The sequence below is a fragment of the Anguilla anguilla genome, chromosome 3, assembly GCF_013347855.1.
Source record: "Anguilla anguilla isolate fAngAng1 chromosome 3, fAngAng1.pri, whole genome shotgun sequence".
Taxonomy (NCBI): domain Eukaryota; kingdom Metazoa; phylum Chordata; class Actinopteri; order Anguilliformes; family Anguillidae; genus Anguilla; species Anguilla anguilla.
In genome coordinates this window covers 36,150,146-36,176,453 of record NC_049203.1, presented here as the reverse complement: position 1 = coordinate 36,176,453, position 26,308 = coordinate 36,150,146, and the positions used below count along the sequence as shown (strand labels likewise).

General features: G+C 39.6%; 1 protein-coding gene across 1 annotated transcript in view; it reads right to left on the bottom strand.

The window, feature by feature from the left end:
- LOC118222800 (titin-like) overlaps positions 1-26,308 on the bottom strand; it is a 210,973-nt gene that overhangs the window by 65,299 nt on the left and 119,366 nt on the right. The window contains 50 exon segments of the mRNA XM_035408657.1: positions 40-342; positions 491-793; positions 896-1,177; positions 1,262-1,412; positions 1,515-1,663; positions 2,022-2,336; positions 2,864-3,163; positions 3,331-3,627; positions 3,717-4,034; positions 4,631-4,930; positions 5,020-5,149; positions 5,261-5,442; positions 5,526-5,834; positions 8,011-8,440; positions 8,561-8,751; positions 8,835-9,143; positions 9,839-10,138; positions 10,231-10,524; positions 10,621-10,905; positions 11,010-11,306; positions 11,410-11,709; positions 11,837-12,139; positions 12,480-12,860; positions 12,971-13,273; positions 13,381-13,680; positions 14,134-14,412; positions 14,498-14,803; positions 14,900-15,096; positions 15,183-15,288; positions 17,040-17,339; positions 17,424-17,723; positions 17,861-17,976; positions 18,146-18,332; positions 18,465-18,761; positions 18,865-19,152; positions 19,246-19,367; positions 19,471-19,648; positions 19,760-19,907; positions 20,072-20,223; positions 20,341-20,625; positions 20,716-20,830; positions 20,943-21,130; positions 21,220-21,522; positions 21,669-21,968; positions 23,420-23,689; positions 23,779-24,045; positions 24,138-24,262; positions 24,398-24,806; positions 24,903-25,181; positions 25,458-25,724. Of these exon segments, the coding sequence (XP_035264548.1) occupies positions 40-342; positions 491-793; positions 896-1,177; positions 1,262-1,412; positions 1,515-1,663; positions 2,022-2,336; positions 2,864-3,163; positions 3,331-3,627; positions 3,717-4,034; positions 4,631-4,930; positions 5,020-5,149; positions 5,261-5,442; positions 5,526-5,834; positions 8,011-8,440; positions 8,561-8,751; positions 8,835-9,143; positions 9,839-10,138; positions 10,231-10,524; positions 10,621-10,905; positions 11,010-11,306; positions 11,410-11,709; positions 11,837-12,139; positions 12,480-12,860; positions 12,971-13,273; positions 13,381-13,680; positions 14,134-14,412; positions 14,498-14,803; positions 14,900-15,096; positions 15,183-15,288; positions 17,040-17,339; positions 17,424-17,723; positions 17,861-17,976; positions 18,146-18,332; positions 18,465-18,761; positions 18,865-19,152; positions 19,246-19,367; positions 19,471-19,648; positions 19,760-19,907; positions 20,072-20,223; positions 20,341-20,625; positions 20,716-20,830; positions 20,943-21,130; positions 21,220-21,522; positions 21,669-21,968; positions 23,420-23,689; positions 23,779-24,045; positions 24,138-24,262; positions 24,398-24,806; positions 24,903-25,181; positions 25,458-25,724 (12,816 nt within the window).

Genomic DNA, 26,308 nt, shown 5'->3' with positions numbered 1-26,308 from the left:
AAGACAAAATATACTTCTTAGTGATTAGGCTTCACTTACCAAGCTCATCTTTGCAAGTGACCGGTTTAGTGCAGAAGGAAGGTTTGCCTTGACCCACTACATTCACAGCACTAACACGGAACTCATAGCAGGAACCCTCCTTAAGACCAGTGTGAGTGTATTTTCTTTCCAAAAGCTTGTCCTTAGTGACAGGGGTGAAATGGTCTTGTCCAATTTGACGAGCTTCCAAAACATATGAGGTAATTTCAGAGCCTCCATCATACTTAGGTGGTCTCCAAACCACGCTGACTGAATCCTTTGTAATGGCTGTGACCTCCAGATCCTCAGGGCGCTCAGGGACAGCTAAGTAGTATAAATAAGAATATAATCATGTCAGTTACATATTACGGCACCCACATAAATAGCACCGTTTTGAAAAAGACAGATCTTTAAATTTGCAGATCATTGCTTGGATATTCAAAAAATATTCATAAACAAGACAGGAACTTACAGATAGGATCCTTGATAGTCACTGGGGAAGTTGTTTCAATAAATGGCCCCATTCCAATGATATTCTCAGCAGCAATTCTGAAGAAATAGGATTTTCCATCAAGTAGACCCTGTACAACAGCATTGTGTCTGGTGACAGTGTAGGACACAGCTGTCCATCCCCTGAGGTCAGATTCACGCTTCTCAATGATGTAGTTTGTGATGGCTGATCCACCATCATCTTCAGGGGAGGACCATATTAACTTGCATGAGTCATTAGTGAGGTTTTCGCCTGTAAAGGGTCTCCCAACTGGGCCAGGGACATCTGTGAAACAATTAAAAAAATTAAAATCACTGACAGGTTCATTCCATCCTTTCTTCCAAGTTTTTTTTCTGACATAATAATGAATAATTTAAATATGCTTACCCAGTACTTCAACAATGATGTTTTTCTTTCTTTCACCACCTTCATTCTTAACACTCAAGGTATATATACCTTGATGTTTTCGCTGACATTTCTTGATCACCAGAGCAGAACTTATGGCAGTAGTCTCAACAACAGCTTCTTCAGGAATTGGAGCGTCATCTCTGTTCCATGTGATCTGGGGTGCAGGCTTGCCGGACACATAGGCTAAGATCCGGATCACGCCGCCGGCATGAACAACAATCTTCTCCTTCACAGAAGCATCCAGGTCCACCTCAGGAGCAACTATTAAGATTAAGTCAAAATTACTTCAGATAAATCCTAGACAATGCAATAATGCTATTATAATTTATAATTCACATCACTCACTTGTCCGGTCCTTAACTTGAATCACTTCAGAGACTTCACCAGGTTCACCCACACCTGCTGCATTTACTGCTCTGACTCTAAATCTGTAAAGTCCAAGCTCTTTCAGTCCACTAACCACAAACTTAGTGCCTCTTATTTCTCTATCTTTGGCCTGGAGGGAAAAAAAAAGTTTTATTAAAGGTTTATATATAATTGTTATATATATATGTTAAATATTTAAATGGATACATTATATAGTACAATTTATGCTTACTTTTTCCCATTCTTCTTTTCCCTCTTCTTTATATTCTACAAAGTATCCGGTAATCTTTGACCCACCATCATTTAGTGGAGGAATCCAGTCCAAATCAACAGTTGACTTAGTCCAGTCAGTTACTTTAGGCAAAGGAGGTCCAGGTGGTGCTATATATAAATGAAAATATGATGTTTTTCTTTCCATTGAACAATATGAATGAATGAATGAATGAATTTTATTATTGTGTCATGCATCACATGGATGCCCAGCCCACATGGGCTTATATGACACCAACATTTTGCATATAACAGATCCAGAGTAAATCCTAGACCTATTAAAATGCTACAGACACATATCTGATACATATACCCTGTACAAAAGAGTATAGCCTCCATAACCAAACCTTCCTATCTTCTTTTCCAAGTTTTTGCAACATATTCAAAATTATTTCACAAATAATAACACAATAGCAATTTTGCTTATAAAAGTAAAAATAAAAATATAAATTATTGACTAAAAACATACCAATGGGGTCTCTAGCAGTAACAGGATCTGAAGGTAAACTTGGAAGCCCACATCCTGCAGCATTGATGGCTGACACACGGAACTGGTATTGGGATCCCTCAATAAGACCAGTCACATTGAAGGACACACCAAGGGGCATAATCCTGATTGGATCACGGTTCACTCTCGTCCAACGCTTGGATGTTGTCTCTTTGCGCTCTAACCAGTAGCCAGTGACCATAGATCCACCATCATATTCTGGCTCTTCCCAGTGAACTGTCATGGAGTCCCGAGTAACATCTGTGACAGTTGGCTTGTCACACTGGCCAGGGACAGCTTTGGAGAAAAAAATCAATACCTGCGTTAACCTTCAGATATTGTTGCTTTAATAACTTTGATAAATTAATAACATTATTAAACTACTATAATTAAGTACATGAATAACAAAGATGTCTCGCCACAGAGGGGCTGCAAAATAGCTCATTTGGTTAAGGCACCAAGCTGCGGCACATGGATGAGCCTCAGACTGAATCTGGACCATGCCAGTGCCCACTGTGGCACCCATAGATTGCAGTAAAAGCCGCATATGAAAGGTCTTCCTCCAGTTCCACTCTATGTGAGCTTAATTGTAGTCTGAAAAGTGTAAAGAAGCAGCTGGCAACAACACATGTTTCGGAGGCGAATCATGGATGTCTGCTTGCTCCCAAATCAGCAGTGCGGTTTGCAGTATGTACACGGCTGTGGTTGTAGATAATTGGACATTCCAAATTGGGGTGAGAATTGGATATACTCAGCCTCACATTGGGTGCAATATTTACATTAAAAATGTCTCTACAGAAAAATCTCACAAGCATTTCACTCACTAAAAAGATTTCTGGCTTTCTCAGGTTCACTGTTGAGGGGTGGGCCAACTCCATATTTATTTTGGGCCATAACACGGAACACATATTCATGGCCCTCTGTCAGTCTTTGGACTGTATACAGGCACTCTTTTGGTGCATCAGAAACATGAACCCATGACTTCCTATTGTCTTCCCGTTTTTCAACAACATAGTTGGTGATTGCTGAACCACCATCATCTTTGGGTGGTTGCCAGGAGAGGGTAATTCTTTCAGCAAAGATTTCCTCAAACTTTATGGGTCCAATTGGTGGCCCAGGACGTCCTAAAATGAAATAATTCAGAAATGGTTGATCTTACATTTATAACAAAAACAGCATTGAAAAAATATGGGTATCAGACAGAATATTAATGAAAAATTCCAGCAAATAACCTACAAGGATTTCATAAGTGTAAGCATATATACAAAATATATAAAAAAATACTAATTACCCAGGACTGTGAGTCTAATCTCTTTGGAGGCCTTCCCAAGGCTGTTACTCGCAGTGAGCGTGTATAGACCAGTATCTTCTCTCTTGCTCTGTTGCATCAGCAGTGTACATTTATCATCAGACACAAGCTTGTTGACATGTTGATCATATTGAACATCACGCTTATCATCAGTCTTATGAAGTGAAGCCTTTTGCCAAGTTAGGGTAGGGAATGGACAGCCCTTAACCTTAGCAACAATGTTGATATCAGTTCCTTCCACTCCTTCCATGAACTCTTTGAGTTCGATAGTAGGTGCACCTAAAAGAGAGTAAAAGTTATAAAATGCATAATTCTGTTGATAATACAAATGTCTTTATTTTTAGGTGAAATATTTATTTTCTACGCACATGTCTGGTCTTTTACAATGATTGGTCCAGCAGTAGCAGATGGTCTGCTTGCACCAGCCTCGTTAACAGCCTTGACACGGAACTCATACTCTCCACCCTCTTTTAGGTCTTCAACCTTGAATGTGGTCTCCTCAACATCACGCTTATTGCACTGTTTCCAGGTTTCCTTTTCCTTTCCACTGGTGTCCCAGCTTAAGCGCTCAATGATGTAGTGTGTCACAGGAGCCCCTCCATTGTTCTTAGGTGGCACCCAAGTCAGTGTTACTGTGTCCTTAGTCACAAGATTAATTTTGACCTTTGTGGGAGGATCAGGGGGATCTTAAAATGGAGAAGACATATTAATAAGATTTTCTTTCATTTTTAACAGAACATGCAAAGTTGCATTCAACCATAATGTGCATGCTGCTGTCATGATGTTTAACAGCTCTCTGGCCATGTGGGCATTGTGTTACCTGCTGATTCAGCAAATCTTTTGTTATACCATATAAGTCAGAAATTCCTATTGCAGGAACAATGGAGCAACTCCAAATATTTTTCGGTGGGCAGCAACAACATTGTTTTGATGAAGCAGAAGCACCAACAGAATTCTAGTAATTCTAGTAATTCATGTACAAAATTCCTAGAAAGCCAATTGGCTAAACAGTCATTGCTACAACTTTCAAGTGTACACTACAACAGCTTTCCCATTTTAATATTTAGAGGCTGTATGGTTATAAGATACAGTCCAGTTACAGCTTCATCCTGCACAAAGCATAGAGGTCTACAGAACTAGATAGAGTTAATGTACTTTCACTATCCTCCTGTGCCTAAAATACTAGAGAAAAGCTACAAGTCTTGAAAATTGAGCAATGTGGCCGCTGGTTAGCCATGAAAGCATATCATTTGCTACAAATCAGAGATACATTTCAACTTACAGATGGGATCTCTAGCCTTAGCGCCTTCAGTAGTCTCTGCGTGTGGTCCCAATCCTAAGCGATTCTCTGCACGGACACGGAACAGGTACTCCTGTCCCTCAAGGAGGTCAGGGACAACAAAAGCCTGACTAGCACAAGCAGGGTTGACCTTTGTCCAGGCCTTCCCTCCCACAGCCTTCTTCTCAATGAAGTAACTCTTGATTCTCTCACCACCATCATTATCAGGAAGTTTCCATATAAGTCTGCAAGTACTTCTTGTAACATCAGTAACTTTTAATTCTTTGGGAGGCCCTGGCACATCTGTAATCACACGACAAAAGTTTTAGTTATATTGCCAGATAACAATTAATTTAACTTCAATATGATACAAAATCGCATTCTCGACTCACCAAATACATTGACTCTAACATTAGCAGATTTCTGGCCAGCCTTGTTTTTGGCTGTGATAGTGTATCTCCCTGAATGGCTTCTGTTGCACACAGGGATCGTGATTGTTGATGTTGTTTCAGCCGACTGAATCTAATTTAAAAAATCATGTAAATGGCAAATGTATCAGTTGGTATTGGGAAAAATTTCTCATTTTGAAACTATTTTAAATGAGCAATACAGGAATATAAAAAGAAGGCTTACTTCCGAGTCAACTGGGAGGACATGAATACGATCTTTCATTTCGGTCTTTGCTCCTCCTTCAAACTCCCATGTAACTTTTGGAATGGGGCGTCCTTTGACGGTAGCAGGGATTCTGATTGTGGAACCAGCTTTGCAAAACAGCAGGTCTTGTACGTTAACATCCACAGTGATCTTTGGCTCCTCTGTGAAGTGGAAAACATCATGATCAAACCATAGCAACAGATTTTTTTTTTCTCAACTAATATTTAACTTAGAGAGTCATTACCTTGAATTTCCTTGACAAGGACATCATATGTTTTGGGACTTGGCTCAGATTCACCAATATCATTAACTGCAATAACTCTGAACCTGTACTTTTTCAGTTCTCTGAGATTCGGAACAGTGAATTTGGTGGTTGGATGCAGCTGGTCTGGTTCATTCACTCTTGACCATTCAGATGTGCCCTCATCCTGTTTTTCAATGATATAGCCTTTAATAGGTCTGCCACCGTCGTTCTCTGGAGGATTCCAAGAAAGAGTCACACTGTCCTTAGTTACATCATCAATTTCTGGGGTTGATGGCATGCCAGGAGGATCTGAGAAACAAGAAAAAGTAGCAAATAAATTAAGGCATGCACACACACATAGTTGAGGGTGGGCTTGATAATGTTTGGGACAAAGAAATATTTTTTTTCTTGATTTAGCTCTACTCCACAATCTTAGATTTGCAAACAAATAATGCACATGTGGTATTTTAATACATTTTGGTTTCACCATGTGGATATAACAGCACTTAACAGCATAATGTTTGGGACAAAGGGTTTCATAGGTGTTCCGGATAGGTCAGGAGCGTTCAAGCACTTCTTCAGTGCAAGTACAAGAGTGCTTTCAGTATCTAGTCTTGATTCTAGGCTTTTCATTGGCTTAGGAGTCTATTATTGTTGTTTGTCAGCATAAGAAACACAGTTGTGCCAGTGAAAGTCAACAAAGCCATAATGAGCCTGAGAAATATGGAAAAAAGACATAAGCCAAACCCTTAGGCCTACCAAAATCAACCATTTCGAACATCATTAAGAAGACAGCACTGGTGAGCTCAGTAATAGCTGGTAGGAAGCCTCTCTACAGGGATTGCAAACTTAATCCCTGTGTGATACATCGGATATGGGAGAAATACGGGAGGGCAGCGCAAAAACACTTAGTGTCCCCTGTTGTTCTCTCTGAGCAACCAGGACATGCCTCTGGGGATAGACGCATCGGTGTATCCATGGCAAAACCTGCTGCTGTACACATTCCCTGCTCTAAGCCTCATATCTCCAACTCTGGCCAAAGTGAGAGGATGGTCTGTCTGTGATTCTGATGGCTCCATACCGGCTGGGCAAACACTGGATTACAGAAATAGCCCAGCTGCTCACAGAACTGTGGCCCCTGCCCCCAGTGAGAGATTTACTGACCCAGGTGCAGGGGAAGATTTTCCACCCATAATTGCAAAGGCTTGCACTCTGGACCTGGCCCTAAAGGTGACTGACACCATTTAAAGTGCCAGAGAGGAGGAGATGCTGGATAAAGGCAAGGCTACAATCCACAAGCAGTTACAGGTGCCTAATGGGATGCAGGCCTATTCCACAAGAGGAATGGCCACGTCACAAGCCCTGTTCGGGAGGCATCTCAGTCCAGGATATCTGTGCAGCTGTGAGCTGGGCTCCCCCTTAAAAGGGGTTAGGAACGGCACGCTTACACATTCAAATTACAATTCAGTATGTAATAAGGTCAGAGCAATCAGGCACAAGTAGCACTGGAAAAAGAAACTTAAATTTACAGATCAGGAAATATAGGTAATGTCAACAAGATAGTTGCAGCTTCACGCCATATTACAGCATAGGACTACAATGCTGCAGAGGACGAGGAGGACAAAAATTTGGAGTGGCATCACATACAAAATAAATGATTTTAGGTGGTGTACAACAGAAAAACCCTATGAGAGCAAAAGACACAGGAGGTGGTCCAACTGTGGAAACAATATTAACACCAACAGAACAACTGGTGCAAAAATCCATGAAATATGCACAAATTGTGGGGGTTGAAGTATTGTAATAGACATGTGATGGCGGACAGCCACAGAGCCTGAAGGTCCCATGTATTCACAATTCATTATTTACCTACTGAGCGCATACACAGGACAACTGTTTAAATTCTTTAAATTCCGAACTGCATTTTTATAGCTGATGACTTCTGTAGAAGTCTTGCATCCTTTCAAAGATAATTTCCAATTTTTTCAAAGTGATTTAAGGATGTGTATCCAGCCCGACACCCTTCTCCAGCATCTTGCGTGAGCTATATGGTATATCAGCTATCAATTAATGCCTGTTTTCTGGAGTTCAAAAATTTCTCACAAAGAGGGGAGTCTCAATTAATGCATGCTTTAATAAATTATACAGAATACTTAATTGACCTAATTTAAATAATATCTATTGTTTTTAGCGCATTCATTCCAGGTATACATATGCATGAACACATTTAACTATGCATCAAAAGGAAATAACATCCTAATAGCCATTTTGACCCACTGTGACAGTTTAGTAAATTTCATATGTTGCAACCTTGTAGCGTCAGCTTTTGAGTCAGAAAAGCAGTCGCAATTCTTTTTAATAAATCTGGCCCTGAGATTTTTATTGAGGAACAGGCCCGTCAATCAAGTCCATTTCCTGTGGAACTGGCAAATTACTACAGAGTTGTACGTGTGTGTAAGGGGGGGGGTTAGAAATTTTCACTTACAGAGAGGTTCCACAGCTAATACAGGATCTGATGGTTCACTCGGGGGTCCAACACCAGCTGCATTGCAGGCCATTACACGGAATTGGTATTCAACACCTTCAATTAGACGAGGCACACTGAATTCCCAGCCTTTCAAACCGCGTTTTGAGACGGGAGTCCTGTTCACACGAGCCCAGTAAGCAGACCCTTTCTCTTTCTTCTCAAGCCAGTAGCCTGTAATTGTGGATCCTCCATCGTCAAGAGGAGGCTCCCATGTCACAAGCATGGAGTCCTTAGTGTGCTTGGCAACCACTGGCTTCCCTGGTGGACCAGCGAGACTGAAAGGATCCTTGATATTGACAACTTCTGATTCACAGCTGTCACTGATGCCATATCTGTTCTCAGCTCTTATTCTGAATTGGTATGTACCACCATTTTCCAGTGTCCAAACCTTAAGGAGATATTTAAAAAAATGTTGTAGCAGTCATATAATGGCATATTATGCAACATCTATATAATAACTACCATTACAAAATGCATTTTCCTGTAACTGAATCGAGCTGATACAAACCCCATATCGCCTATCAATTATGCTGTTATTAAGCTCCTCCCAATCAGAGCCCTCCTTCTTGGCATCTCGCTTGTCAATAATATAATTTGTGATCTCACTGCCTCCATTATCCACAGGAGCGTCCCAAGTCAGGTAACAAGATTCAGCTTTGATGTTAGAAAGCACAATATTTTTTGGTGGCGTTGGGCGGTCTGTGGGAGGAGGAGAAAAAGTAAGCATTGTTTTAACAGCTTCAGAGTCTCATTAAATATTTACTAAAATTCAAGATGCTTACCGAACACCTCCACTGTGACTGAGTGATTAACCGATCCAAGACGGTTTGAGGCCATAACTGTGTATAGCCCTCTGTCTTTTCTGACACCTTCAGGGACATTAAGGCTGGTTTTAGCTGTTGTTCTGTTCATCATCTCGGTCTGGATCGAAAGTGGCTTGGCTGGTTTATCAATAACAACTTCATCCTTAAACCATTCCACTTTTGGAAATGGTAACCCTGTAACCTCAGCAGGGATTTCAATGGGTTCTCCTTTCTTGATGTTTAGTGTATCTCCCCTGAAGTGCCTCAACATTGTCAAGGTCGGGGCAACTATAGATAAAGGAATAAATGAAGCATTGTAATTATAAGAACTTAAAATATCTAAAATATCTATATTTTAATTTTTTTATATTTCAATAACTATTTTAATCCCAGCACACAATGCATTTAATATGGAAGAAAATAAGGTTAAAAGGGAATTTAAGAACACATTGAATTTAACAAATGGAAATGTTTAACTTTTTAAAATAAATATATTTGAATTTTTTAACTGTGAATTCAACACATTGGAATGTATTCATATTCATGTTTATGGTGTGCTCACTCTCACATCACATTTTGTGGACCTAATTCAAGTCAGATCCTTGCAGGAGAATGACTGGCTCTTGCTCTCACTGGCCTAGTCAATCTGCCTGCCCTTGTGTTATGGAGGGACAGTAATAGTGTTTGTCAGTTTACGATTGGGAAATTGTGTATTCAACCAATGAAAATGTTACATTATTTTCAAAAAGAACTGCAGTAATGCCAGGTCAAATGCTAGCTCACCCGTTGTTCCAGTGACACTGAGCAGTATTGACTTGGTTACCGATCACTAAATTCTGTTTGCTTAGCTAACTTAATGTGCTAGCCATCTGATCTGGATAGCCATCTCGCTTTGAAATATGTTAAATTCAATGTGTTCTTAAATTTAAATCTTTTTGTGCATTATTTCATTCCATAATTTACACCAACAAAAAAGAACAAACCTTCATCATCTTGAATGATAACATTTAGTGGAAGTGAAGGCTCACTCTCCCCAATCTCATTCACTGCCTTCACGCGGAATTCATACATATGAAGTTCTGAAAGTTTATCCACTGTCAACGTGAGGTCCTTGCAAATCTCCTTATTGGCAGGCTCAAATGCTGGTGCATCTTTCCTCTTCTTCTCAACAAAGTAACCCAAAATGGGGCTTCCTCCATCATTACGAGGAGGTCTCCAGCACAGAGTTACAGATGACTTAGTCCTCTCATTGTAGTCGAATCTCTCTGGGGAAGTTGGTGGACCTTGAATTTAAAAAGAAAAAAATGTTTGAATCAATCACAACTACTATTATTCACCCACCTGAAGTGTAAACACGGTGGAAATATAATTATACCTTTTGGATCCACTGCAAGAATAGGGCCAATCACAACTGGGGTTCCCAATCCATACTTGTTCTTCGCAATCACACGGAATGTATATTCCTGTCCTCCAACAATACCTACAATTTCGCATTTGGAGGCAGGGGTGTCTATTGGCTGTCTCCACGTGTGCATCTTTGCATCCTTTCTTTCAATTATGAAACCAGTGATAGCACTTCCACCATCATCTTCAGGATCAGACCAGTTCAAAAAAATCATCTTTCTGTTGACAATGACAGGCTTCAGCTCAAGCACGGGCCCAGGAACATCTTTTGAATATAAGAAAAAGAAATAGGTTAAATAAAATCAAAACAATTATCTCAGAAAAATATCTTATCATAAAATTAAAAAATAATTTTGCTTACCCATTACTTCAACTCTGGTCCAAGCAGATTTGGCACCGCTGCTGTTCTTTGCAGTGATTTGGTACTTGCCAGGATCCTTTCTTGTGATTTTCTCAATAGTAAGTATACTGTTCTTGTCAACAGATTCAATAACAACTCTGTCTTTGTCAAGTTTTCCATCATCCTTTGTCCACACAACATATGGTGGAGGTCTACCCTTCACAAGTGCAGGCAACTTTAGTGTTTCTCCAGCCATGATAGTAACACCATTCCTAACAGAAATGTCAAGCTCCACAAATGCAGGCTCTGTAGAAGAAAATTGGCAAGGAAAATTAAATATAGTCTGTGCACTGTTCAATAGAATGCTTTAAGTTTAAGTTATGTTATGACTAGGGTTTTAGATGGGTTACCTTGAGGTTCTCTGACTATTACAGGTTCAGTCAACCCAGGTGGTCCTTCCCCTGCTGCATTGACAGCTATCACACGAACAATGTATTTTGCACCCTCTCTTACTCCACACATGGTAAACTTTTGGTCCTTCCATAGCCTGTCTGTGGCGCGGGACCAATCTTTTGTTCCCGCCAGAACTTTATCAACATGGTACCCCAGAATATCTCCACCACCATTGTCTTTAGGTGGATCCCAAGCCACGTCAATGGAGAACTGAGTAGTATCAACAATCCTCGGAGTTGGTGGACCAGGTGGTGCTTTGAAAATAAAGAAAAAATACAATTTAAACATAATTCCATAATATATACAAAGCAATATTTCAATTAATGTATAAATTAAAATCTCCTGGGCTTGACTTACAGATCGGATGTTGTGCAGTCTTCGGATCAGATGGTACGCTGAACTTTCCAGGTCCAGCTAAGTTTTCAGCACAGACCCTGAATATATAAGTCAAACTTTCAATAAGGCCTTCAACTCTAATTTCTCGTGACTTATGTATACTACGGTTTACTCTGGCCCAGTGTGTACTGTTGATTTCACGTCGCTCGATCCAGTAGCCTAAAATGGGACTGCCATTGTCTTTTGGTTCATTCCAGGTAACAAGCATACTATTAGCAGTAATGTCCTCAATTTCTGGCTTGTCAGGTGCCTCCGGAGGATCTTAAATAGAGTTACAAAACAAAACGTCATATTGGATAAATTTTGCTAAGAAAATATTACATTTCACACAGACTTAATAACGGACGTATAATAAACAGACGTATTCATTTCTCTATCAATATCTTACCAAAGGGATTCTTTGCTAGAACTGGAGCCGATACACACGGGGTCCCTCTGCCAAATTTGTTTTCAGCTGCAACACGGAAGAGGTATTCTTTCCCTTCAATTAGCTTTGTCACAGGGTATTTGCATCCCCTCAGAGTAGAAGTCACGTTTATCCATCCAATTTCAGCCTTGGAGTTGTCTTTTTGCTCCACGATGTAGTTCAGGATTTCACTGCCACCATCATCCAGAGGTGGACTCCACTTACAAAGGACAGAGTTACTTCTGATGTCTTCAAAGACTAAATTAACCGGAGGTCCAGGCACATCTAGGAATCAGACAGTAACAATATGGTTAAAAAAACTGAAGCAGCTTCTAGTTATGAATAGAGTACACAATTGCACTAGCTCATACATCATATAAAATGACCAAGCAATATATGTGAACACCAAGCAATATATTTGTAACATGAAAGACATCACTACCAGTATAATGCCCATCATTAGTTATTTCCACAAATTTTATTTTTGTGTACCAGTTCAGTTGATGCATTTTTGTGCCCTAGTTCAGATGGTGCATTTTATTTAATTATAAGTATTTTTCACCACCCAACTTAATGAACAAAGAAAGAAACAAGTGAAATGTAATACAATATGATTACATCTTACCAAGCACAATGACTTCACAGGATGCACTTGCAACTCCATGATCATTCTCCACTTTAATGGTAAACACACCATGGTCATCTCTAATGGAGTTCTGTACGATTAACCTTGATTCTCCCTTCTTCCTAAGATCAATGGCAAGACGCTCTTGTAGGGAAGGATAGGAAGGCACCTCTGGCACCTCAGGACCATCCTTCTTCTTCTTCACAATGGGTTTCTCTGGTCTCTTCTTCATTGGCTCTGGCGTAATGGTCCAATTATTCTTCAGCCATGAGACAGTCGGATATGGAGATCCAGAGATGCAGGCATCCAGTCTAATATCCCCACCTTTCTTGACGATCAAGCCGGATTGCAGGTTTCCGCTAAGGAAAACCTTGGGTTGTTCTGAATTAATGAATTAACAAAATATATCAGGTCACGAATCTTAAATGAGTATAAATTCCTTTTCACAAAATATATTTATAAGGGTCTTAACAGAATATGTCCGTACATACCAACAGCATCAATAGCCTTGATCAGGGGTGTGCTTCTGGAGGGATCGCTAACTCCAGCAGCGTTTTCAGCACGCACACGGAACTGATATTCCTTGCCTGTTATCAGGCCTTTGACAGTGTAAGACAAAACAGGCACTAGAAAATCATTGCATCTCTCAAACTTGTCATCACCCTTCTTCATCTTCTCCAGAATGTAGCCCATGATTTTGGATCCACCATCATACAACGGAGGCTTCCACGTCAATGTCATGGAGTTTGAGCTAGGATTGTGTATTTCAACATCAATGGGTGGATCTGGGCGCTCTGAAAGTTAGGAAAATACACAATTTGGTCATTTTGAGTCAGGCCTTCAGATTATAGTGTTTAAGCAGTGTCTCTTAATGTTAAATTTTTTATCAATATATACTCACGCTTCTGATCCTCAGCAATCACAGGGTTGCGGAGCTCTATAAACTCTCCACCACCTATCTTGTTCACAGCTTTGACACGGAAGTAATACTCTCCATTTGGTATAAGGTCTTTGACAGGCCAGCTCAGTTTATTCTCTCCTGACATCACAGCAACATAGGTTCTCCTGCCAGCCTCTCTACGCTGCAGACAATAGTGTAAAATGGGGCTCCCACCATCACTATCTGGAGGCTCCCATGAGATCTTGCAGGAATTCTTGGTGATTTCACTGGCTGAAATATCCTTGCATGGCCCAGGCAAACCTATTAAATGATCAAGGAAAAATACTTGAAGGAAAAAAATTGTGCTGAGAACATCAATTTACCTACTGAAGTAAATAGTTCATGTTTATAACATGGCTGTTTTTTAGGTAGATAACAAGCAGCAAAGTTTTTCTAGTTCTCAATTCCTAGGACTGTATAAAATGATAGATGACAATCATGATGATCAATGGCTTCTTGTGGCAAATGTCAGAGTGTAGACAAAAACAAGTGAGTCTCAATTCAAATAACCCAGCTTTGTCTCCTGCTCTTTCTCCCTTGCTTAACAAGTGTCTACTCATTCTACATTGGTGGATCATTCACATTATTGAGTGAAATACTATTAAGGGATAATGTAGCCTTTAATCATCAAATTTCAATGTTTCAAAATACTTTACATGGTATGATGGTTCTATGAAATTAAAGTATATGAAAGCATCACATACAGAAACTTACCAACAACTTTAACATTAATTGTTCCAGTGGTTGATCCAAGCTTGTTCTCCAGGTTTATGGTATATGTGCCGGCATCAGCATGCAAGGAGTTTGCAACCTCCAAGTGAGTTGCAAGATATTCAGACCTGAAGGTTAGCCTATTGTCAGCCTTCAGTTCCTTCCCATCTTTGTGCCAAGATACCTTTGGCTGTGGTACAGCTCTATACACAACAGGGAGATGCAACTTCTCACCCTCTACCACTATAACATCTTGACTCTGTAGCTCAAGGGTAGGGTTGCCTAGAACAGAAAAGACAAAAACAATAGTGAGGATTTTTCTTCTTTGAAATATTACAAAAATGTGCTTAAATTGAAGGCTGCTTACAATCCGAGTCTTTTGCAAAGACATTTTCAGAAATCTCAGAGGGTTCGCTGACACCAACAGCATTCACTGCACGAACTCTCATGATGTACTCTTTCTCTGGAATGATGCTTTCCTCTGCCTTGTATTTGAGCTCTTTTACAGGGCGTGAGTTGACTCTCATCCACTTTTCAGTGCCGGCTTCACAAAGCTCAATGTGGTAGCCCATGATGGGACTGCCGCCATTATTCTCTGGTGGTTTCCATGCAATGGAGATGTGATCTCTGCTAGCATCAGTCACATGCAGCTCCAGAGGAGGAGATGGTGGACCTGGGAAATAAGTTATTTTTCATGAAAAATCTATGTATTTTCTTATCCTGCCAAAAAAAATATTGGTGAGTAAAACCAATAAAACACACAACATACCTGTTGGATCTTCAATTTTCAGAATGTCTGTTGGTTCACTTGGATGTCCAACACCAGCTTCATTCTCAGCACGAACTTGGAACTGAACCTCAGTTCCTTCAATGACATCGGTAACTCTATATTTGCAGTCTGGTCCTGATGTCTTTGCTGACTTCACCCAGCGAGTACCCAGCTTTTCTTTCTTCTCAATTACATATCTACCAGACAGAAGGCATTTCAAAAATTTGTAAATGCAAAAGTTATATCACAAACGAACAGCTCCACCTTTATATCGATATTGTACCTTTTAATAGGTCTTCCACCATCATTCTTAGGAGCTTCCCATTTCAGGTCAACATGTGTCTTTGTCACCTCTACCACAGTCAGAGCAAATGGTGGTCCAGGGGTTGCTGAAGAGATACAAATCAAGGTGAAGATTGCCACTGAAACAGTTTCCATGTAACATAATGGCAAAACAACGTGTAAATAAGCTCATTTATAGAAATATGATCGAGAACAATGATCCCTAACCCTGGTCCTGGAAGGTCAGAAGTTGTGCTGATTTTCATTGTTGCTCACTACTGAACTGATCAATTACAGTATTTTAGTACATACTTAACTCTCCTCTAATTTCTTGGGCCTGAAATAGTTCTTGACTAAATGGGGAAAACAGTAAAATCTGTAACCCTCCAGGAACACGGTTCTGGAGCCCTTATTTAGATCATAATAACATGAAGACAACAGACCTGTGACTTTAGATAAATATCAAATCTTCTCTCCCAAGACAAAAATGGGGAAAATTGCTTATAAATATATATATATATATATATATATATATATTACATTTAATTGATATCTATGAAATATTTCAGTCTATTTTAGATTATACATCTACAGACCTGCAGTCGTATTCACAAAACATCTCAATGTTAAAAGTGGCTTCTAACTTTCCAATTTAGAAGAAACTCCTAAAAATAATGGGAATATCAATCCTAACTTTAGGTCTAAGAGTAATTCATAAAGTATTTTAGTGCTAAAACCAGCTCCTAAAACTGAAAAGTTAGTAATCAAGAGTAATCATAAATACTCCTAAGTACCAAATACTAAATAGTCCTAAAAATATGTGCTACTGGCAATCAGCCCCATAATCTGCATTGTTTTAGAAACATTTAATAACATCAAGCTTTTAAAAAGGTATCAACTCAATTTTAAAGGTATTATGATTATAGTAGAGTGGACAGAAGTGAGACAGTCACATTTACATGGAAGCATATATGTTCCCGTGCTTTTTTCTTGGTATATGAAGTGACCCTGACTTCAAATTTTCCTTTACTAAAGTCCTTCCTTGCATGAACCACTTGGGCAAGAATTAGAGGCTGTTCTCGCAACCAGTTAGATTTTTTCATTTACAGGACAATGTAGCATCACACCTGCAGCTGCTAGCCATGGTTATTCTAGCCTAATAGTTGTTTAAATGCATAGCCACTCATTATGTAAGAGGCTGACAATTAGCCAAATATATATAATAAATATATATACTTGGTTAGTCAGTATATTATTTTTGGTTTCATGTTAAATCAGCAACACACTGCCTACATTTTATATAAAAATATTTATTTGAATATACTGTAGGAAATACGGAACTTTAAGTGCCATGCAGGAGGACTCTTGGAGGTAAGATAAATGTTTTGTGAATACAGCCCCTGGTTTAGAAATTATCTGCTGAAAACTCCAGAAACGATATCTTTGCTGTACTGGCAGTACATGAGAGGGACCAACTTTGCATATTAAAAAAATAAAATAAAATAAAATCTGTTTTGGAGTTCTGAAACTCTGACTAGCAGTAATAGCACTGATGAATGTAATGGAACAAAGCTGGTTTTAAGGTCCTGCTCTTGTAAGTTAGCAGTAACATAAGGTATTAAATAGGCTTCTTTCTACCAATGTAAATGGTTATCAAATTTAAATTCTGGTTTTTAATCTTGTCAACATTCTGTTTTATTCAGTGAATATTTTCTTACAATTTTTATTACTTTGCATTTTCAACCTATAGTGTGCTCTATGACAAAGGTAAACCTAAATGTTAAATGTGTCACAATTATGAAACATTATTTATTTATAGAGGAAATGGAGACTAAATAGATACATTAAATAGTCTTACTGAAAGTGTCTTTGGCCAGTACAGAGTCCTCCAATTCACAATATTCACTTTGTCCGACAGCATTCTCAGCCGCAATTCGGAACAAATACAAAGAGCCCTCATTTAGTGGAGTGACTGTGTAATTGGTTTCCTTCACAGTGGTGTCCACTGCCTGCCAGCCCTTGCGCCTTGCATCTCTCTTCTCCACAATGTAGTTTGTGATGGGGGATCCCCCATCTTTCTCAGGGGCTGTCCATTTCAGGTCAGCACTGTTTTTGCTGACGTTAAGCACTGTGAGCCAACGTGGAGGTGAAGGGGGATCTGGAAAATAAATTGAAAATGATAATAACTCAACTGAACTGACAATAAAAACATGACGTCATGTCTAATTTCCAAATTACTTACAGAGTCTCTCCTTGCAGAGAACAGGATCACTGGGTTCACTGGGTTCACTCTCTCCAGCACTATTGACTGCTCTGACACGGAAGGAATACTCCTGCTTCTCCATCAGTCCCGTCAGGAAGTGCTCAAGCCTGGGCACACCATCAGCCACACGGACCCAGTCTACAGTTCCACTCTTCAGCAATTCAATTACATAGGACTCGATCTTGGCCCCGCCATCGTGCTCAGGCTTAGTCCATTGCAAGAAGGCAGAAGTCTTAGTAACGTCTTTGACAGTTGGTTTCCCAGGAGGCCAAGGAGGATCTGTGATAGCACAATTTCCATTCATTTTTAATTTTGCTGTTTTTTGTAACATATCAAAGCAATTAACCAAAAACTCCATAGCTAAGCAATAATGATCTGTTTTGAATTCACACATGTAGAATTACTAAGGCTCTTACCAATTGGATTCTTAACCAAGATCAGGTTGCTCTCCTTGCTTGGTTTTCCAGGTCCAGCGAGATTCTCAGCCAAGACACGGAACTTATACTTCTTCTTTGTGGGCAGTCCTTTCACTCTACAAATAGAAATGTAAGTATTAGATAGAACCATAGAAAACAGAAAAGGCAGGCAGGCAAGTGGACAGACAGACAAGATATACAGATAGACAGACAGGATACTAACTTGATTATAAAACCTCATAATAATCTAAAACGGGTATAAACACGAGTCTACAGTGAGTCTACCTGAATGTGGTGTCCTTGATGGGCAGCTTGTTACATCTGATCCATTTATCACTGTCTGGGTCTAACCTCTCCACCCAGTACCCAGTAATAGGACTGCCGCCATCCTCATCAGGCTCATACCATGTCAAGGTCAAGGAGTCCTTCGCAATATCTGAGGGCTCCAGTTTAGTTGGAGCACCAGGTGGGTCTAAAATACAAAGACACATTTTAAAAAGGCAATACCACTGAAATTAATCACAAACATTACTTCTCAAATAGCCGGTTTAAATCTATACTATACTATCAACTGTATATCAGAAATATACAGTAAAGTCCTTACCAAAGGAGTAACGGGCCACAATTGGAACATGTTCTGCAAAAGGACCAATGCCATACTGGTTCTCAGCAAACACTCTGAAGACATATTCTTTATGAGCAACCAAGTTGCAGGCCTTGAAGGTGGTCGGCTTTATAGTAGAAGAGAGTTTGTGCCAGACTTCACTGTCTGTAGCCCTCCTCTCCACAATGTAATTAGTGACCTTTGAGCCACCATCATCTCTGGGAGGGTTCCATGCCAGTAAGCAGGATTCGTTGGTGATCTCAGAAATGTCAAAGGCAGCTGGAGGGCCAGGCTTATCTGTTGAAATCATTGAAAAAGTCATGTATTACTGTGTATATTACCAGCAGACAAATAATGTTTAGCTTTATCATCTTTCGATGGAAACATTAAACTAGAATACCAAGAATGTTGACATCCACTGTTGCAGTAGCTCGGCCACTGCTGTTTACAGCCTCGATGATATAGGTAGCTGTGTCATCTCTCTTTGTCTTGGCTATAGTGACTGTAGAGTGACCCGGCTTGGTTTCAATGGAGACTCTGTCATCTTTTTTAAGGACAAGATCAGCCTTAGTCCAGGTGATTTTCGGCTCTGGTTTTCCAATTACATCAGCGGGCAGCTCAATCTTGGTCCCAGCCTTCGCAGTCAAACCAGTGAGCAGTTTCACATCTAAGAGTATCTCTGGAGGAACTGTTGGGTGGTACAGATAGTCAGTTGGCTTTCTACTTCATCACCAGAGGAACAGAAAGGGAATATGAAAGGTAAACTAAACGAAGCATGTACCTTTCGGATCCACAGCCAGAATCTCATCTGTAGCCCTGCAAGGTCTGCTAGCCCCCAGTTTGTTCAAGGCTCTAACACGGTAGGCATACCACTGGCCCTCTGTGAGACCAGTCACTTGGAATCTAAAGGAAATAAAAGGAAAGAAATTTCAGTCTTTTCTCAGCAACTTTGCCTTTAAGAAATCCACCTAATATTCACTGACATTAACAGTACATTTTAACTTACTTTAGCTCAGGCACAGTCTCTCCACAAGGCTCCCATTTGTCAGAGCCACGCTGGCACTTGTCAACAATGTAGCCCTTAATTGCAGAACCACCATCATACTTTGGAGGCTCCCAGGATAGGAAGATTCCATTGGCAGACTTGTCTCTCCATTTCAAATTCTCAGGTGGGTCCGGCACAGCTGAAATTTGAATAAAATCCACTTTGTGTAAACAACCGGATTGTTTTTTTCCACCATGTATTACACACTTTTAAAATCCTAGTCATAGAATTTGCTGATTAAAACACTTACTGGCTGGGGAAGATACATTAACTGGTTCATCAAGGTAGGCAGGCTCTCCGGGGCCACACTTGTTGCAGGCAATAACTCTGAACAAGTACTCTTTGCCTTCAGTTACATCTGTGACAGTATACTCCAGGTCTTGTACACCAGAAATGACCTAGAAGACATTAATTTGAGCATTAATTCAGCAAGTTTCTTGAGAGAATACAACATTGAACATTCCTATTGCATAGTGCAAACTATAACCTAATTTAAAATATATATTTGTCAAAATACTTATATTGCTTAATATTCCTTATATCGCTTAATATTCCTACAAACCTTGACCCAGGTCTTGCGAGACACATCCCGCTTTTCAATCTGGTAGCCAGTCAGTGGGCTTCCACCATCATGTTCTGGTGCCTCCCACATGAGATGAACATGTCTTCTTGTAACCTCTGCAGCTTTGAAGTCTCTGGGTGCACTTGGGGAAGCTGAACAATCATAGAAGGAACAATACATAAAAAAACAGAAATATGCACTTGGAAATACCACCTGTTATTATCATTATCATAATTTCAACTGGATTGCACAGACATAATATTACATACCGATGACATTCACATCAATCTCTCCTGAGACTGCGGTCACATCGTTCTCCAGGTGAACTGTGTACCTGCCCTTGTCTGGGCGCACACTGGGAGTGATAATTAGCTCTGTGAAAGTTGCCTTGGTAGTCATAGACACACGGTCTCCAGGAGTCAATGCTGTGCCTCCCATACTCCACTTGACCGTGGGTGTGGGGTACCCAGTAATAGGAATGCGAATAGTAAGGGGGTGAGGGACAATCACCTCCAGGCCATCCTTGAATGCACTGAGATCCATAGTAGGGGCAACTATAAAGGAAGAATTAACATAAGTATCATGATCATTAAAGGGACATTTAAGTAAATGTGAAGCAGCATTTATTTTTAAAGTTTACGTACAATGTGGATCATCTGCCAGGAGAGGCCCAATTGTGTCAGCTGGGTCTGAAATTCCAGCTGCATTCTCAGCAAACACTCTATAGTGGTACTTCTGTCCATGTTTCAGGCCATACACCTGAACAAAGCAAGGAGTTTTTGCACAGTACATATCATTTTTTTACATTGTGAATAAAAGGGATAACAGAGTTCTAACTAGATAGCTATGGGCTAAAATGTTATATAAATACCTTGTAGCAAAGGTCCTGGCAGAGCCGGGCATTACATCTGAGCCACTTATCTGTGCCATCTTCACATTTCTCAATAATGTAGCCTGTGATCATACTGCCTCCATCTTTCAAGGGGGTGTCCCATGTCAACTGGACAGAGTCCCTTGTCTGGTCAGAGTATTTAAAATTCAATGGTGGACTTGGCCTCTCTGAAATTTGGATGAAAAAATAAAAGTTTACATTTCTGAACATTTATTCATCTATCTACATATAAGTATATAATTTTTACATGACTAACCAATGGGGTCCATGATCTTGACTGGATTAGTGGCTGCGCTTGGCTTTCCAACTCCAGCCTTGTTTTCAGCTCTAACACGGAAAATGTATTCCTTGTTCTCCGCAACTTCATTGATTACGGCCGTGCGGTCCTCAGGTTTGGTCACCATAACTGGTGCCCACTTCACCGACGTCCGGTCTCGCAGCTCAATGATGTAAGCAGTGATTTCAGATCCACCATCAAACAGTGGGGGATCCCAGGAGATGGTTGCCCCAAATTTATTCACGTTTTCAACCTTAACATTCTGCGGTGCTTCAGGAACATCTATAAGGGAAGGCAGGAATACGTTATTTACTTCTTTAGCATTCCCTGACTTATGTTAGGATTGCATAAGTCAAATTATTATGAATGTATCAGATACTTTGCTGATATATTTTTGAATGATAAGTACTGAAAAATGCAGTACTTACCAAACCTGTTCTTGGCTTGGACAGGTTTGTCTGTCTCCACATTGGGTCCACTGCCCACCCTGTTGCGAGCACATACACGGAAGAAGTACATGGAGTCCCTCTGTAGTCCCGTCACACAGTACTCGGTACCATCAACACGGTCAGTGGCCAGGGTCCATGTCTTGCGCTTCACATCACGCCTCTCCACCGCATAGCCAATGATTTTGCTCCCACCATCACTCTCAGGCTCATCCCAGGCAAGACTGACCTCCCCATCAGCTGTGTCCACAACTTTCAGGTTCTTCACAGGCCCAGGAACATCTGTTAATGACAAAGAATTTGATTCAGATCTCAGATATATTACCTAGAGTGCTTAATTAATAATTCTTGCTGATGAATACTTTATTGCATGTAATGCTTTTTTAATACTTTATTGTATAATGAACAATGATTGGTGATATATAATAAGAGGAATGGAAAATTATAATAACTGAGCACCGTATATTTGCAGAATTTTATGATTTAATATCAAAACAAGAAACAAAATTATAGTGAAATTTACATGTAATTATATGACTTAGGACTGATATATTTACATTCATGCTGATAATGCATGTTTCAACCAGTGACTATTTCCATCTGGATTGACAATACAATACAATAAATTCACAGCTCACTAATATCTGTGATGATCAAATACACCCAGAAGTAATTTTTGCAGAAAGTTTTCATGATAAAATAAAGCCTACATTAAATTGTAAAATGTATTAAATTAAATAGGCAACAGAAAAAAATAAAGCTGAAAAGTCAGACATTTACTTGTAATTTTATATTAATGAAATTGAGCAATGCAGTATATCTTCCAAGCAGTAAAACATTGTTCTCAACATGTTGAGTATTGTTTTTCATTAAACAATATTTCAACTGGGATGTACACAAACATGTCAATGGGGTAATCAAACCTGTGAAATTATATTTTAATATATTAGAACCACGAGTTATGGACTGAAAAGTCAAACATGGTATGAAAGAGGCCTACGGGAGGACAAGAACATCCTTTTCAGCCTATCTGGGATCACCACTGAACCAAAAACTAGAATATCCAGCACTATATAAAGCATCAACACCCAAAGGGTCTCTGCCTCTACTGCATGACCTGGCAATCTGTTTCCCAAGTTCCCAAGTTCAAATGTCAGAACCCAATCTGAAAAATCTATTGTAGTTCACTTTGTTAAACCCTGTTATGAATTACAAATCCTCAATCCAATACCCCCTTTAGACTCCTTTAACAAAGCCTGTAGAGCTTTGGAGAGCAATAAAATTAAACAAGTCACATTTTCCATTGATTACAAATCTAGAAATACAATCACATTTAGTCAAAGGAGCTTGTCTTTGCTCACGGGGCATGTTTTGCACTATTGATGGAAAATCAAAGAAGGGCCAGATATCAAGATCAAAGCAAGCAAAAGAGGCCAAAGATAGAGGATTCACAGAAAAATATCCAGACAGATTCAGAAAGCAGACATAAAAAATGATTGAGTCTAACTGGATCCTAGTCGCATTATTGGTTAATATATTAAAACATGATTCACAACTTAAACTGAGAGATTACTATCAAAAATATGAAATGATAAAGTGAACATTCCAGTCAGTAAAGGTTAATTCTTAAAATTGATTTGTCTTAAAATTCACAAGTTCAGAGCATTTCAGAGTTTAATCTAATCAGTGCAATCAGGGTAAACTGCGGTTCAGTTTTCATTTTGACATCTTACCAATAACATCCAGGTTGATGGATGCCTCTCCTTTTCCATGTTTGTTCTTGATGACAATCTTGTATCGGCCTTGGTCAGACTTCTTTGGGTCCTTTAGCCTGTAGTCAGTTCTGTCAGAGGATGTGTCGAAGTTCTGCTTTGGCAGGCTAATGCCATTGAAAAACCATTCAGCCTCAGCTTGAGGATAAGCATCATAGGGAACCATCATAACAATGGGCTTTCCAACATCAGTCTCCAGGTTCTGATCCATAGTCTTGATTGTAGGAACAGCTGCCGTAAAACATTATTTTGTTTACACATTTTAGATTGAAATTTGATACAAAGGGCAAAAAGCTTCAGAAAATTGAACTTTATCATACCTGCAAGTTCTAGCTTGGCTTTGGCATCTTTGTCCTTGGCAATGATTCTATACTCGCCCTGGTCACGAGGCCTGATCTCACACACCTGGAGACGGTGAACCTTGCCCTCACTCATCATCTGGTACTTGTCACCCTGGACAATCATCATGTTGTTCCTCAGCCATTTTACTTGAACTCGGTCTTTGTTCAGCTCAACTTCAAATACAATATCTGAACCAGGGGGCTCAAATACATCTCTGTGGGGTCTTATAATCTCTACAGGTATTTCTGGGGAGGAAATATGAACATAAGAATACATAATGAGAGATCCACAAAAGCAGTACTGAAATTGTAAGCATATTATAAAAGAAAATCCATGCCTTCTACGAAGAGCCTGGCCCTTGATCGCCTCTCATCCACACCACAGGCATATTCACATTCATCATCGGGTCTGCATTCCTTGATGTGGAGTCTGCAGGTCTTCCCATCTTTTTCAAAGCGATATCTTGTAAAATAAAGAAAACAATTAGATAGTCTACTAAAAAACAAAATCCCTATACATTACTGCCTTAATGGGAACAGAATACATCCAGAATTATGGATATTATCAAATCTATATATGTTAACAGAAAATGCATACCTTGGTCCTTCTCTAATCTCGCGGCCATCTTTGTACCATTTGACCTCAGCCTTTTCTTTAGAGATCTCGCACTCAAACTCTGCATCCTCAAATTCAGTGATAGTCTGGTCCTGCAGCTCCATTAAGAAATCGGTGGGCGCCTCACTAATGATCAGCTCAGCTGTGGACTTGTCGGAGCCAGCCATGGCAGTGTACTCGCCTTCATCATTAAGGCTGCAGTCTTTGATGGTCAGTATGTGCTTGTGCTTGTCAACTTTATAAAGGATGCGCTTGTTGAAAGTAAGTTCTTGGCCTCCCTTCATCCATTTCACTGTTGCATTGAGTCTGTTCACCTTGCAAGAGAAACTAATGGTTCTCTTCTCCTGAGTCTCACAATCTTCAAGAGGCTCAATAATCCTAAAATCTTCCTCTGTGAGGCCAGATTACATGTAAATTAGTCAGAATACACTCATAAAAAAATCTTTCACCAAGGATATTGAGTGAATGTCAATGGCTTTGTACTTACCTTTTACAGTCAGTTTGGCAGAGCTCTTGGCTTGTTCACCACGCTGATTTGTCAACGCAATTGTGTAGTTGGCATCATCTGACACCTGAGTGTCTTTTATCCTCAGGGAGTATACATTGTCCTTCTGGACCATAATGAACTTGGCACTCTCAAATATTGTCTCATCATTTCTCAACCACTTGGCTTTGGCTTCTTCAGTATTCGCCTCACAATTGAAGACTATCTCTTGTCCTTCAATTGCTTGAGTGTCTTTGATAGGTATGATAATCCTGAGTTTTTCTATTGAAAAGGAAATTACATTTCAATGGCTCATTCGTAGGAACTTCTACTCCCAGAGTACACTGTGCTATACATGTGTTTGCTGATACAGAACATGCTTTTAAAAAACAGCATTTTAAAGACATTTCTCCTTCTTTTTTCTACTGCTCTTTAAATGAACTTTTTTGCTCATTTTTGAGACTACAACCATACCTATATTATTTTCATTACACTTGAATGATTATAATCATAAATATGTAGTAAATACACAACAGATCAGATTTCTAAAGTACCTACCAATCACAAGAAGATCTGCAGAAGCCCTAGTGGAGCCAATGAGGGCAACATATCCTCCTTCATCCTTCAGCATACAGTCCTTGACAACAAGTACTCTTCTCTTGCCATCAGAGATGATGTCATACTTGTCTCCTGCTTCAATCTCCTTGTCCCCCCTAAGCCATTTGACTTCATACGTGTCCTTGGAGACTGAGCAGACAAATTCTGCCTTTTCACCTTCAACAACTTCCTGGCTTTGCGGTCTCGAAATAAACTCAGCTGCTAATTCTGAAAGTGAAAACAAAAATGAAAAAAATAAAAACAGTTGACTGACTTCACTAATACAGAATCTTACTTTGTTTACTTTTAATGCTTTGCATATTTAAAAACAGCCTGTATGAATTATGAAATAGTACAACATATGCAAATTGCACAATATTATAGAACAGTGGTTCTCAAACTTTGTCCTGGGGGACCCCAGTGCTGGTTTTGTTAGTCAATCTTTTTCTTAATTAAGGTTGTTGAACACACACATTAGTTTTTTCATAATTATTCCCTTTAACATACTAATACTATGACATGACACTTAAAGCCAACATTACAAAATCTGTTTAACACGGTTAAAACAAACAGTAATCCACACTCCCATGTATTCACTTGTTACTGTGCCCATATATTAGGCTATGTTCCCCTACTTTGTCAAATAACCTGATATGTTTGTCTAGTTATTTGTTTGAAGTTTGTTGTAAATGAGGAAGTGTGCAGCTTTGTTTGCAATGTCTGTCTGGTGATATGTAACGTCTTTCATTCATCACATTTACATGTCAAATCTCCGAATCTCATAATCAAGTTGTAGATGTTAAATTCTATTT